At 36.9% G+C, this 16,542-nt stretch overlaps 1 protein-coding gene across 1 annotated transcript in view; it reads right to left on the bottom strand.

Moving 5' to 3' along the window:
* MS3_00010274 (uncharacterized protein) overlaps positions 1-16,542 on the bottom strand; it is a gene marked incomplete at both ends in the record, with an annotated part of 51,877 nt that overhangs the window by 11,543 nt on the left and 23,792 nt on the right. Inside the window, 3 exons of the mRNA XM_051218638.1 lie at positions 1,324-1,604; positions 5,977-6,662; positions 12,715-12,745. Coding sequence (XP_051070144.1) covers positions 1,324-1,604; positions 5,977-6,662; positions 12,715-12,745 — 998 coding nt within the window. The remainder of the gene's footprint in view (positions 1-1,323; positions 1,605-5,976; positions 6,663-12,714; positions 12,746-16,542) is intronic.

Below are 16,542 nucleotides of genomic sequence, written 5' to 3'. Positions count from 1 at the left end.
GGAAACCTGGTAGCACTGGACGGCCGTTTCGCCCTATTGTGGGACTCCTCAGCAGTGCGCATCCATGATCCCGTTCGTGGGATTCGGACCCAGGGCCTTCGGTCTCGAGCGCGAACGCTTAACCTCTAGACCACTGAGTTGGCCGGCATGCGACGGTGTTAATGTCCAACTTCAACAAATCCACGAAATCGCGCGACCATCTTCCATTGTACTGAGACAGATACCTATCTCTACCCGATATGGATTAGCTCCACTGGTCACGGTGAATAAGTAGTTGTTTTCTTCCAGATTTTCCATGTTGATCTAGCTTCAATCGACTCATAATCTCAACTATTGAAATTATTATAATATCCATAAAAACCTCTTCTGATATTCATCAACATATGCTCACTAGTGACTGGTTTCAAGAGATATTTCGTGGAGTTCTTCTAGTGAGAAGCAATGAACGGTGAAGTTCAAAGGGGTCTGTTGTGTGATAATCACTCACTGATGACAATGATGGACAGTGGTGAGATTTCGTGAATTGTTTGAAGTTAGACATTAACACCGTTACGTACCAGTCGGCTCAGTGGTCTAGTGGTTAAGCGTTATCGCGTGAGACTGATAAATCCTGTGCTTGAATCCCGTGTGCGGGATGGTGAATGCTCACTGTTGAGGAGTCCCATACTAAGACGAAACGGCCGTCCAGTTTTTCCATGTTTTCTATGGTGGACTCATGAGTTCAACTCTAATTTTATTTAGCTTATTCGATAACTGTTATGAGATAGAGAACCATTGAAATCTACATAGCACTTAACAATCGTTTCTTCATAACTTCTTCGCAGAAGTGAACAATGATGCTATATGAGATTGATAATATGAACTTCAAATTACATAAACTGGAATATATACCCTATCATAACAATCATCATATGTTTACTAGTAATTCTTGAAATTCGAATAAGAACCTATAAGCTATAGAATTCAGAAATTGATTGAATTTAGAAATAGAAATCTTTACATCCATACTTAGTAGTCTAAAGGTTTGGGATCTCCTATATTCAATCCAAAGTCAGGGTTATGAACATGCTGTGTTGATAAATCACATACTAGAATGAAATAGTTATGTCATGAATTGACTGACGTTAGACATATCAATGTTTAAACCTAAGCCTCATAGTCTAATAAAGGTTCTAGATCTCTTATGTTCAATCCAAAGGTAAAGTTATGAACATACTTTGTTAATCAGTCATATACTTAAATGAAATAGTTGTTCAGGGTTAACTAGTTTTAAAAATGATTCCCTAACAACAAATAAGGCAGTTACTATATAAATAAACTTACTATAATTCTACGTCGAAATAATAGATTTTTCCGATTTGGTTCATAATAATCTTCTAATTCAATAATATGAAAATTTGACCATAAATTTAATGTTGTATTTAATGGTTTAGGAAGATTTTCATTACCAATGATACCAGGTCCTAATAATTGTAAATTCCATTTACCATTTGATATAGGTGTTATATGATTAGTTACTAATCCTAATAAACTATATCCATGTTTATTTTCGTTAAGATTTAACCAACTATAAGGATATTCAATGGATGGATGAATGATTTCACCTACAAAAAAAGAAAACATACATATATATAGAAAGGGGAGTGGTAAAGTGGATAGTTTATGATATTTTTTCTTGTTTTTAGAAGTACTTTATATAATTAATCACTTCATATCATATCTAGGATTTACAATCCAGAATAAACAACCAGATTCAATCAGTTAGTCAGTAACAAAGTAGAATTTTGTACGTATGTACATCATTTCAAGTTGCTATACCACATCAGCACAGAGATACAATTGTCCATCTAAATCCTATAGTGGTAGAGTTAGTAAAAGTATAAGAAGTAATCGGAAAGATTGAGGTTTGAAAATGTTATTCAATGAGTATAATACAGTGAAAGGAATTTGGAAAGAAAAAATGGGATATGAAGAATTCAGAAGATTAGAATTTGGGAGAACACAAAGAGTGAATGCACCTTGCGCACACCATTTCAAACAATCTTGAGTCATGTCATTCAAGGTCTCTAACAATCGCTTACTATCGTCCCGCGGATCCCAACAAGGTAGTCTACACCTACCAATATGGCTCAGTTAACTTGCCAGTGACTTCATGAATTCGTGCCGTGTTTTGTTCTGGCCGCTCCTAGTCTTCTTCCAACCTACTCCTATACCGTAAAACATTGCTCTTCGAGGCGGTTGGTGTTTGGGCATACATAACACGTGTCCCAGCCATCTCAACTGATGAAGTTTCACTACTTCATCAATTGATTTGCCACCCTTATCTAGTACCCGTTTCTTAACAACTGGATTACTTACTCAGTTGCCTCAGGATATACGATCAATGATTCGAAGACACCTATGATCGGATACTAGTAACCTACGAATATCCTCTACTCTTACAGGCCATGTTTCACAATGAAGTTACAAGTGATCACTCTCCATGAGTCCGGTGTATAAATCAAGGAGAGGAATGGAAATCACATATTTTCTAGTTCATAGGTCAAGTGCCTATTCGTTCACACTCAATGAACAATCATATTTTACATTCATAACTACAGATCAATATCACTGATTGATATGAGATAAAAAGCTTTAGAAAACTATAAAACTTTATGTATTACATTTATTTCATCATTTTGAGTAATACATAATCATAGTTCAATTCGTTATCCAACATATGATCAACAGTGAACATGATAGTGTTAAACTACCAATTCACAATCCAACACTTCATATTTCCCATTTCACTCCGTTGAAAATGGTCATTTATTGGTTCTATGTTCAAGGGATTAAGATATCACCTAGGATCAGCAAACGGAACGAAAGACAGCAAGAAAACAACAGGACAAGCTAGGCTATTTACCTGTACCTCAGCGCTGTTAACTAAAAGGAGAAGGCAAGCCGCAATCGGAAAAATATGTACTTCACAAGGAGCCCGGAAGAACGCAACTCATGCGTATATATACAATTAACTTGAAAATTATAAGAACTAAGATAAATACTGAAATTACTTCGAATAATCAGAGTTTTTTAGAAACATCTGAGAGAATTCAGAGAAAGACTTTATTTTTTCATTATCCTGAGTGGACAACTACCAATTTTAGCATGTTTTCCAGAATCTCACATCTAATTACATTAATATCCTTGTACTGTGTTCACTAAATCATCAAGCAGGAATTAGATCCGATGTTTCACAGCGTGAAAGCTGCTCGAGTACTTACATTTTCCCAACTCTGTACATAAACTAAGCTCCAAAGTTAAACTTCTTTCATATTTACTATTCGTTCGTCGTTCAAGAGTATAAGAGTTTTGGGGAGCAGGAAATAATAAGGAAATTTGTGCGAAATCGGTCGAATATAAGATGTATCAGAATGACTGAAAATTAGATAACGCTAGATGACTCGATAGTCATGAATATGAATAAAACTATTTACCTGTGTCCCCTGGTTTTCAGTGATATTTTAATCTATTGGTTTTCAGTGTCAAATCTTATCACCAAGTAAAATTGACCTTTTAAATTTATCCAATAGACTAGCTGTTTCTTATAGAGTAACTGACTGTGGGATGCTTGACCAATATTTTATCCAGACTTTTATCAGTTAACAGGTTAGAACTGAATTTGTATTGGTGCCGGTCATAAGGTTCAACTGAACATTTATTACTCTAAAATCTTGAATATTATTCATCAAACTACTTAAAAGCTACTCCTTATTTTGTAAACACATGTTGTTACCCTAATTTGTAACTTAGGATATTGTGAGGATGATCCACGGGTGAACTCAAGGAAGCTCTAAGAAGATATCCCATCCAATCAGCTTATGGAAGAATATTCCAGAATCCCTACGTTCAGCTTTCCTATTGGACAAATGTATGGACAAGTGCATGGATTGGATAACTATAATGATGATTTCGTTTTTACTAAAAACTATAAATACCTGGCAGTTTTGTACCATAATTGACACTGTTTGGGATAACATTCCTTTCACTTGTCTTCTGTCTTCTCATTTGAAACTTGGAACAGTTCTAGCGTCCGAGTAATTGAGTTATAAGCTGTATATTAAGAATCTAAGCTCTAGATATAACAGATATCTATCGTTCTGAAGAGATATATTAAGGGTTAATGAACTTCATTTCATCAGTGTGCTGTGATTGGCTCTTATCAGATAATATTTGTACTCAGTTAATCAAATTATCAGATTTCAATTCACAATTAGAACATTTGAAGAATATTTCTCGTGTTATGTTCTGTTACATCCAATTCATTTACTATATCAATCATAACGATTGACTAACCAAATAGGTAGAGATTAAAAACCTAGACTACGTGGTAGCGCTTTATTACCAAAAATGTGGTGATAGTGTTAACAGTTCATCAACATCTTCAGAGGTTATCCGACTAATGGAAACATATGAATACTGACGATGACAAGATAACTAGAAAAATTCACTTATTCATAACCTATCATGTATAATTCATTTGATATAGATAGTCTTTAGGATAGTTTAATAAAACAATTTTTACGTTACTCTTTTAATTACAGTAAACTCTCAACTAAACCATATGAGATGGGCTTTGTGGATATTATAGTAATTTTAATGGTTAAGATCATGAGTCAGTTGAAGCTAGACCACCATGGAAAACCTGGGTTTGAATCTCGCAGAGGGAGAGGTCGTGGATGCACACTGCAGAGGAGTCCCACAGTCGAATAAACCATATCAGTAAGTACATATTCAAGGTAAACATTCTTGTCTTGTACGAACTACTTAAATAGATCTGGTATTTAATTAAACAATGAAATAAATTACATAAGATAACTAGACGAGACTATAATTTATGGACAACCTTTGAACGAATCTTAAGTGAACTTGAAAAATATTAGCTAATCAAGAAACACTTAGTATAGAGTAAAATTATATTATACGAAACTAAAGAAATAAAGTGTATACACTTCATGTACATGGTTCAGAAACTTGTCAAGGTTAGAAAGAGGTTCTAATATCGTATTGCATGCAGTAGAGGAAATCATCCATACGGCTACAGAATAGTCAGCCTCTGGAGCCATGATAAAGTCTCAAAAACTCTCTCAGCCTCCACCACATAGTTTCAATATTATTTATGTGCACTCCGGTTGTTGAGTGCACAAAATGTCACTTGTGGATAACGACACGATGCACATAACCAAACCTATGTAGGAGTCTGTACGCTCTCTAAACATCTGTATATATTGTAGTACCTGGCTGCAGCCAGTGTTACTGGTGCTTTTATTATCCAGTTCGCAATAATTGTCATAATTTGCCTTGGTTAGGAATTATATATATATGAGGTTTTCGTCATGAACTGACATCAGCTATAATGATAATGTTGAGTCGGCTTTCCGAGAACTGAAACGGAGCCGAAGAGTCCTAGCTAATCAGAGCATGATGGAGCTTTCTAGAATGTCAACGTGGCGTGCTACTATTGGTCAGTAGAATAATATGTCTTTTAGCGGATTGGCCAAAATATGATGTTGATTTAGGAAATGTTAACATCTATAAATACCCATGTTTTTCTATATAAAAATGAATCTTGGAGTAAAGTACTTCTCGCATACTTTGCGTCTTCTTTCTCGTGTTCAGGTCGCTGTATAGTTCTAGCTTGGGGGTTACAGAATGCCTTAGGAAACGAATATAGCGTTCAATCCGCAAGACTTATCAGACAAAACTTTATTTAGCCAAATAGATAAATGACTTTAGCACCAATATAAATCATAGTCTCGCCATTTTATTTGTTATAGTTCCTCAATTATCACGTTCTGTATGAACCGATTGTCCGTTAGCATCAGGTAGTGGAATTGGCACCGTAACCTTGAAATCCCTCAGACACTACTGATTGGCTCATCCATAACTATATACTACTCATAAATAGTTACTTATTGTACGTATTTGTAAACTTACCATTATCATTATTGATCAATAGGATATAACTATCCGGTATAGTAGTTTTTAAACGAAATGAATATTGAATTTCTTCTTCATCATTGATTATTATGCTCTCATTTTTTAAACATTTTGATGAATAAATACAATCACGAAATAATAAATGAATCCAATCTTGATGTAATGAATTATGTAATCGATTCATATGATGTAATTCTGATCCTGTATGATGCATTGGACATGGTGATGGTATATCACCATAGTTACCAGAATATTCTTTAATACTTAAATAAGAATTCATATCTTTATATAATTTATTTTGTATACTACTATTATTATTAATATTATCAGTAGTAGTTTTGGAATTAGTAAGAATTAAGTTTTCAATTAATCGATTTCCCGCCTCACATTGTAAATGACCTTGTTGTAATACATTTAAACAAGACATCCAACCAATTGATAAACGTTTAATTCTTAATAATGATCGCTTATGCATCAAATGATTATTATCTATATTTGATTTATTCTGTGAATTGATGATAGATAATAAAGTTTCTATTAGATATTTGGTTTGACTTAAACGTATTGTATTTCGAATACGACAACCACGATAGAATGATTGTATACGTACTATAGCAATTAATAGATCAGGATTAATGATTGGTTGATTCCAACGATTAATAATTGTTTCTTCAATTGGATTACTATAAACAAAAGTAAATCAATGAAATAAGAAAAAAAAGAAGAGTTATTGGTGAAACTATAATTGAAGGATGAACATATGCGCCACACAAATCTCATTCGATATGTATGAGGGCTGTGATACTGCCCAGGTGCCCTAACAGAAGCGGGTGGTTTTATTAGGGGCCACACCCCGAGCGTATGACTTGAAGGTCTGATCCACAAGGCAAAGGATCATCTTAAAGAGATGCAGTCTCATGCTAACCGGTGACCAAAAATTGGTTCATACGCCATTTGTTCCTTCAGGATACTGGAGCCCATGTGCACCATTGGTTTGGAATCCGGTTAAAGCACTGGACACTCGCTTTTCGTCCTCTCAATTTCGTAAACAACACCTCCGCCAGGAGAAGGCAGTGAGTAGGACTTCCTTGGCAGAGGCTATATACGCGTGACCATGTGAGAGCATTTCGAATGGGAGAGCGCACTCTCCCCACTCTCGGCTGTACCAGGGCATTTGGGGGCAAACGATGGACTAATCAGGTATAAGTTCATTGGGTTTCGGGGGTTAGAGCAAAATTCATTCATTTATTTCGTTAAATAGAGTTCTGATATCATAGCTGATTTCAGTTCGTGATGAACAACCCCCCCCCATCAATTGTGAATCATAATTCTAATACTTCACACTGGTTTATAACCTTTGTTTGATCCTAGTTATTAGGTGCAAACTCTCATAGTCAGTCTGGCGTCGCTCAAAGGTTGTCCATAAATGATAGTGAATTATTAGTGGATAAATATAGTTAGGTTATCACACATAAATTCAAGATCTTCAGTCAGTACATTGAATCAGTTCTTATACAAACAAAGTTTCGACTAAAACAAGAGAATATCATGTGATTAATCGTAAGGAATAGTGCTAAATTCGTAGGTCATGGAGTCATATAAGTAATATATACGCTTGATGAGAAAGGGATGATAAGAAGATGAAATTTGTTAGGGCAATATATATATATATATTATCAATCCATTATGAACGTTGGTCAGAGTTTGAACTACGTTTAAGGTGACATTTTAAGGTCAATCCTTTTTCCTCCTCACTAGTGACTAGCTTCGCGAGGGAATTCTGGGAGTTCTAGTGAGAAGCTATGACCAGTGGAGCTAGTCCGTGTTGGATAGAGATAGGTATCTAGCTCATTACAATGGAAGATGATCGCGCGATTTCGTAGATTTGTTCAAGTTGGACATTAACACCATCGGATGCCGGCCAACTCAGTGGTCAAGAGGTTAAGAGTTCGTGCGTGAAACTAAAGGCCCCGGGTTCGAACCCGCGAGGAGGATCGTGGATGCGCTCCACTAAGGAGTCCCACAATAGGACGAAACGGCCTTCCAGTGCTCCCAGGTTTTCAGTGGTGGTCTAACATCAATCAGTTCATGATCTGAATCAAAAACATTTTTTGTATCAATTCAGTATAAACTTTGTTCTACATGACAAATGTGAACTCTCGTCCATAGTGACAACTTTATTCCCTCTGATAATTCAGGTGAACTACATTTATTGTATGCGTTTTTACAGTAACTGTAACTACTTCCTCCTTTATGTACTATAAAGTTGTTATATAAATGATTGTATTATAGTCTAAAGATGGTGTGATTTTGAAATTTTTTTGGAGACGGGTTTTCAAAGAGTCAGTAAATCTTCATCACAACAATCTTTCGTGTTCTCATTTTGTGTTGTGGGAATTGGAGTGGATGGAAGGACGTCAGTGGTTCCAACTTATCAAGATTATCAAGGCAATAAGACTGTGAATTCAACAGAGTCGATACGCACATAAAAAGCGACAATCCCCTATATTTTTAATAGCTGCTTATCCAGTTACAAAAGTGCCGAGAGACTCAATTTTACAGTTATCATAGTGATAAAATTTATAGGTATGTTCATCACTTAGAACATTTCAGTTAAGAAAAAATGGGATAGTCTAATTTGAACTAAACGATTGTTTTAAAGTGTACAATGTGTGAATAATATTAGAATCCCGATTGAGCATTTCATCCTATTTAGAGATTATCAGTTGTATTTACCTGCTATAACTCCTCAAGGTTGATGTTTACACTTAACCTCAAGTCCAATAATTTACATGTCAACTACTAACGTATCATTCACTGAACAGATAGCCATCAACCTTTACGACGGGTTAAAAGTATTATATTATTAGTTAGCGTTTTTAGGAATAAACTAAAAGCACATATAAATGTCATACTATTCTAGTTACAATCAGGTTTAAAATTTGCTCCTATAGTTTATTGTTACCATTATCAATAATAGTGTTGAATGACTTGAAGTCGAAATTCATGAAAAGATACTTATCATATTGTTATGATTGATATGCAAGAATATATGAAACAATGGCCCCCAAATGCTCTGGTACGGTCGAGAGTGGAGAGATTAAACTATCCCCCTCCAAATGCTCTCATATAGCCACGTGCATATAACCACCGTCAAGGAAGTCCTACTCACTGCATTCTCGTGGTGGGGGTGTTGTTTACGAAATTGAGAGAACAAAAAGTGAATGTTCGGCGCTCTAACCAGGTTGGTGAATATAGAGGATCTGTAGGGCCAGTGAAATGTCACTGAGCCCTAGCCAAATCATCCGGCAGTTGGATCACTGAATGTCGAACAGATCATCGCTCCCTGCCAAGGTCATGTACAAGCAACGCGCATTAGTTAATCATACGCCATGGACTGGCCCGTGCGGCAGTGGTCTTACTTTCGCTTGTATCTACTTTAACTAATATATTTCTGTAATAACGTCCTTTGTGTTGTACAGTCTTCAAAGCATCTATAGTACCTTGTTACGTCAATGAAGGTAGTCCACGTAAGGTGCTGACCACGAGGTGTGACTTCGACGTTAGTTGGTTCGTCACACTATTCACGTCTAACTCGAGTCGGCCTCCAATCATTTCGACATAGATCATCTACGTTGGTGATCTACACTGGTGAGCAAGACTTCGAATAACGCAACCTATCACTATAATCTTTATTATTGTATTCTATACTTATTCTTTTTCATTTTTATCATCGCCTATGTTAATCTGTGAACTTTCGTTGCTTCATGTCAATGTTGATTAGCATTTAAACCTAGATAATTCGTTCAATCGACAGAACTAACCAATCAACTACGATTATAATCGGCTATTGTGGTTCTTTAACAAGCATTAGCAGCATGTAAATGCTCCTGTGTAATATGTCTGTTAAAATATCAACCACTCGTGAGTATAGCCACAAGGCAACACGAACGCATATCTCTTTGTACCTTATCCACTGGTATAAATAAGACAAGATTAACTATCGACTATAAATTCATCTTTCTGCTTAACCACTATCTACTAGAATGTTCTGCTTTTTTTTTACCACTGCCTGCCTAATTTCCAATTGCTGAGTTCCATGGCCAAACAGAGGATACGAATGCTAGAAATTCACGGTGAGTTTGAACTATAAATTTCCTGCGATCTTAGATCTCGTTTAGACTGTTCGTCAGTCTACAACTCTGTGTTAATCGAAAAATTTAATCAACAGTACCTCGTACATAATCCAGATTCAAACTACTGCCTACTTCATTACTTAAAGGCAAGAGTAACCCAGGCGAGTTTCATAATTTCATTAGATTATTTCGTACTATATTTATGATGCGTGATAACATTTCGTAGTTGCTTTCACGTAAACTAGTCATATGTTCTGTCACTGCCGTCAAGTTTTAGTCGAAATCATGTACATTTATGACTCGTTAGTCGACGTACTGTGGTAAAACATATTGCATGTACACGAGCACGCTTAGTCCATGTCCCAAGTACACATGTTGTCGTATTTAATATGTCACTTAACGCTAGGTAATAAGCTCTTTGCATCAGCCTTTTACGAAATGGCCACGTTACCTGGACCCTCTAAACCTTAGTTTCATTGGTGGTTACCATTTTAATTAATGTTTATTATACCCCTAGTATTTGCTATTAATTCACACGGTAAATCATGGCTCGACTTCCTTATTACACGACAGTCATTTTAATTCTATTTTCGGTTTATTTACATGCGATACGGGTTTGAAAAATATCTAAACGTCCTCGAAAATTCTCCACGAACCCAACCATAGTTTTCGTATATGTTTTTATTCACACATCCAACTGTTACGCTAACTATACCTAAACGAACGTTCAGTGCAACTGTCAGTATACGTAAGGACGATGTTATTTAGACTTGACATTGTAACACATCTGAACAATTGTAGTTGTTCTACTTCGATGTCGTACTTCATTTTATGAAGTATTGTTTCCTCGTGGCTGTTATTTAACAGATGATTCCGGTACATCAATCGGCTGTTCAACTACTCGACGATTTACAACCTGTCCAGTTCAATTGGTGGTCTGACGACAATATCATTCGCGCGAATCATCAGTTTATGCAGTCGAGCGAATCTCCTGCAAACTGAAAACGATATTGTCGCCTCTATCCCAACACTGACAGCGTTTTTCACGGGTATCATTGACATGAGTCCAGAGTGACACTCTTGGTTTCTTATGTTCTTTTCGATATTTTTCTGTTCACTAACCGGACAAACACGCAGCATTCACCGTTTATCATCTTTTAGAGACTTCATCGTGCCACCTTTTGCTGTCGATTTGTAGCCTTCAACCCTTACTGACTGTAACAGCAGTCATCGACTTTTCAAACTGTGACTACAAGTTGGTCAATAGCTTCGCACAACGAAATCACGACCACTCTTCACTGTTATACTTCTGTACTTACGGTTAGTCTGTTAGATATAGATATAACTAGAATTCGACACTAATTAATAGCTGTCAACGACACTGTCCGACTTACAACTTTAAACTAATGACAGTACAAATATGGATGTCGATTGATAAAACACTTATCCTACTATCGCTATAGCATCATTACTCTTGCGGCAGACTTAACGTTTGTCATCGGAGGAACTGAATTACTTGTCAAGGCTATATATTTCAGCGCGACTTGATAGAACAATAAAACGTTTTGTTCTTTTCATTATTTCTATGGTTAATCGCTTTACGTTTAACCAAGGTCCTACTAACATATTATGACTCGCTGTTTCCCGACCAGTTTCTGCCGCCTCCTTTCCATTTCTTTTACAGATAAGCAATACCTGGAGAATTTATAATATTCGTTTGGCACTCTCTGGCGCGCGACTGCTCCCAACATGTTTGGTACCGATTCAAACGGCCGTTGAATCTGGTGGGGAGTATTGTAGGGCCAGTGAAATGTCACTGAGCCCTAGCCAAATCATCTGGCAGTTGGATCACTGAATGTCGAACAGATCATCGCTCCCTGCCAAGGTCATGTACAAGCAACGCGCATTAGTTAATCATACGCCATGGACTGGCCCGTGCGGCAGTGGTCTTACTTTCGCTTGTATCTACTTTAACTAATATATTTCTGTAATAACGTCCTTTGTGTTGTACAGTCTTCAAAGCATCTATAGTACCTTGTTACGTCAATGAAGGTAGTCCACGTAAGGTGCTGACCACGAGGTGTGACTTCGACGTTAGTTGGTTCGTCACACTATTCACGTCTAACTCGAGTCGGCCTCCAATCATTTCGACATAGATCATCTACGTTGGTGATCTACAGATCCACCTAGGGAAGTTGGAAAACCCTCATTCCAAACTAATGGTGAACATGGGCTCCAAGATCCTAAGGAAACAAATGGTGTATGCAACCACTGTTGGTCATCGACTACTCTGGAACTACATCTCCTTACGTTGCTCCACTGCCTTTTGGATTAGACCTTTGGGTCGAAGGCTCTGGTTGTGGACCCTGAGTAAACCGCTTGCTTCAGTTTGGGCACCCGGACAGTATCCCAGCCCTCAAACAAATCGAATCATTTATGTGGCGCATATCTATTTGGTGCGTCCTTGTGTTTAAATATATAAATAAATAAATGAAATAACAGTTAAACAAACAATCATATCAACTTCATTCATTCATCCATCAAAGCGGGATCATTTTTTATAACACTGATTTTATACAAAACATGAAAATCAACTCACATTTTAACTGATTGATTAGCTTTCTCTCCACCTATTGAAAGAGAAAAATGTTTGATATATATAGTAGTAATAGTAGTGCGAATAGTACTAGTAGTGTTAGTAGTAGTAATCACTACTTGAATTTCATTTCACTATAGTTTCTATTCGAGTTGATTCATTTATACAACGTTCATTGTTAACCTAATGCAATGTAGTAAAAAATTAATAAATATGTTTCTCTGTTATGAATCTGCTATATTTGAAAACATTAAAAAATCACCTAAATTGGTGAACAGGACGAAGTCAGTCAGTCAGCTACAATAAAGGACCAGGAACATATATGCATCGGTTCAAGTTGCCATACCTCATTGGCACAGTAAAATGAACACCAGATTCATAGAAGTAGTTAACCCAATCGTGGTAATATATAAGAGAAAGATTACACATAAGGATATAGTACTGGTAGAAAGAGTTCGTCGGTAGAAAGAAAAATATAAAGCAATTTAAATATCACAATTTAAGGAAAGACAGAGAGTTTATGCATTGACGCCATTGTGATTGATCGATTCTGAGTCATGTCACACAGTCTCCAACCATTGGTTATGATAGTCACACGGACACCAACCAAGTAGTCTGCATCGATCAACATGACTCACACCAGAATTTAGTGACTTCAAGGTGTGATGCCACGTTTTGGTTTGACTGCCCCTAACTTTCTTCCAACCATCACCAACACCAGTCAGCATTGCATGTTGTGGTAATCGGTGTTTAAGCATATGCAACACGTGGCCTAACCATCTCAGTTAGTGAAGAAATACAACCTCATCAACTGACTTACCATCATTATCTAATACACTGCGTCTAACCTTACTATTATTTACCCGGTGACCCCGGCAGATGTGAGTAATATTTCTCAGGCATCTGTAATCAAATACTGGTAGCTTAAGAATATCTCCAACTCTTAATGGTCACGTTTCGCAGCCGTAAAGTAAAACAGAACGAACTGCCGGGCAGTATACGGAACGAAGACTCAGAGACCCAATCATAGGACAGCTAAATTATTCCAATGCACCCCAGCCTCACTAATTAGAGTGAGAATTTCAGGTTAAGATGAGAGAAAGTATATTTCACAAGCCGTCAAAAGCAAAAACAATAACAAGCACACAACTTAGGCGAATATATAGCACATAAAAATTTCCCTGGGAAACGTCACATATTAATAGATACAACGCACCAATGACATTTAGGATCCTTTCAAGTAGAAAATACAATTTGAAGGTAAGAATGGGCGCTTTTGGTGCGAAATCCAGAAATAAAATCACAAAAGCAAGACATTTACCAAGTTAGTTCTGGGTGTTCTAGCATCCCCAACAAAATCGTAGTGAATCTTCAATGATTGCTGATTCTACTCAACTAATCTCTGATTACACAGATCATAGTTTAGATTCGAAAGCTCAGATCCTCGATCAACTAAGCTGAATCTATAAAATAATTTCTAAATGATGCTTTGTAACTATTCCCTTAAGCTAGATAGGTTTGGATCCAATCCTATTCAATTATAGCATACGAGTCCGCAGTAATGTTTATGAAGCGTATAAATCTGAAACTGAATATGAACAAATCCCTAGAACTGAAAGTTTAAAATGATACTTTTTTCAATGGTGGAGAAGATTTGTAGCTCAGGTGGATGATTTTGGTGGAGTTTTGTTCTCTGAGCTGGATGGTTTGGTCGTGGAGCTTTCATCGTTCTTCTGAACGACATCATCAGCACAAACTTCAGATAGAAGTGAAGTGTTCGAATTTCTCCATATGTGTTTCACAGCTTGTTCTGTGCACCTCGATGTTGATTGGTTCTTGTTGACCTTAAATTTATCATTGTTTACTTCTTTGTTTTGGTTGTGTCTCCCATTGGTTTGATTTTTCTTCCTATATTTATGCATGATTTTCCTGATTGGTTGATAAATTGGATTGATTTCAATATGTTTGTTGATTGCTGATTGACCTGAGTGCGAAGCTTCTAAAAATTCTCTGGTGTTTTGGAGTTTCCTCTGTCTAAGATTTCTACATTTTCCCAATCCAATGAATGTCCGTAGTTATCCACGTGTATTGATATAAGTGAAGAGATCTCATGGCGTTTGACTGCTAATTGATGTTCATGTAGGCGTAGGTGGAGGGGACGTCCGCTTTGTCCGATGTAGTGTTTGTCGCAGTTGGTACAATTTATTTTGTAGATGATGTTTGATTTGTTTTGTGTTTTCATCTACAAAATAAATTGTACCAACTGCGACAAACACTACATCGGACAAAGCGGACGTCCCCTCCACCTACGCCTACATGAACATCAATTAGCAGTCAAACGCCATGAGATCTCTTCACTTATATCAATACACGTGGATAACTACGGACATTCATTGGATTGGGAAAATGTAGAAATCTTAGACAGAGGAAACTCCAAAAACACCAGAGAATTTTTAGAAGCTTCGCACTCAGGTCAATCAGCAATCAACAAACATATTGAAATCAATCCAATTTATCAACCAATCAGGAAAATCATGCATAAATATAGGAAGAAAATCAAACCAATGGGAGACACAACCAAAACAAAGAAGTAAACAATGATAAATTTAAGGTCAACAAGAACCAATCAACATCGAGGTGCACAGAACAAGCTGTGAAACACATATGGAGAAATTCGAACACTTCACTTCTATCTGAAGTTTGTGCTGATGATGTCGTTCAGAGAACGATGAAAGCTCCACGACCAAACCATCCAGCTCAGAGAACAAAACTCCACCAAAAACTTTTTTCAATTATTGTAAAAGATGTTGAATTTGTGAGTGTTGATTATCAGCAGGAAGCTTTAAACACATATTTAGCATTTCAGTAGTTGAAATCATGAAACAGTTGAAGCTAGACCACCATGGAAAACTTGGAAGCACTGAACGGCCGTCTACTCCTGTTGTGGTACTCCTCAGCACTACGCATCCACAATCCCCCGCGAAATTCAAACCCAGGAGTCCCACACACGGACGAAACGACCATCCAGTGCTTTCAGGTTTTCCATGGTGATCTAGCTTCAATTAAATCATGATTTAAACTATTGAAATCCCTAAAATCTCCACAAAGCCCCCTTCTGATATTTAGCATTGTTATCGCTCAAATAAAAAATTTGACCTTTAGAAGTGGAAGTAAATAGGATGTTCATTCTTTGAGATGGTAATGTTAGAATTTAACTCATACAGTGACAACCGCTAATGAAAATCACATTGAACTAGGCGATTTGCCCCCAAATTCCACGGTACGGTCGAGAGTGGGGACATTAGGCTCTCACTCCCAAATGCTCTCACATGGTTACACGTATACAGCCAATGTCAGTGACGTCCTACTCACTGACTTATCACCGCATTACTGTTGTTTACAGAAATGAGAGAACAAAAAAGCAAATATCTGGTGCTTTAAACGAGTTGGTGGACACGAGAGGTTCACCTAGGGAAGTTGGAAAACCCTCATTCCAAACAGCTGGTGCACATGGGCTCCAGGATCATAAAGAAACAAAATGTGTGTGAACCAATCGTTGATTACCAGCTACCGTGAGAATGTATTTCCTTGGGTTGCTCCACTGCCTTGTGGATCAGGCTTTCGGGTCGAAGGCTCTGTTGTGGCCCTTAAGAATAGTGCCTGTTTCGGTTTGGGCGCCCGGACAGTATCCCAGCACCCATATAAATTGAATGATTTATGTGGCTCATATCTATTTGGTGCTTTCTTTTATCAATGTTTATGTGGTTAAATAAATAAATAACGAAAATATGGTATTTCAGCTCAAATAAAATACTCGGAAAGAACAATAAA

This window comes from Schistosoma haematobium, chromosome ZW, assembly GCF_000699445.3.
Source record: "Schistosoma haematobium chromosome ZW, whole genome shotgun sequence".
In the NCBI taxonomy this organism is placed as follows: domain Eukaryota; kingdom Metazoa; phylum Platyhelminthes; class Trematoda; order Strigeidida; family Schistosomatidae; genus Schistosoma; species Schistosoma haematobium.
This window is presented reverse-complemented; position numbering and strand designations above follow the sequence as displayed.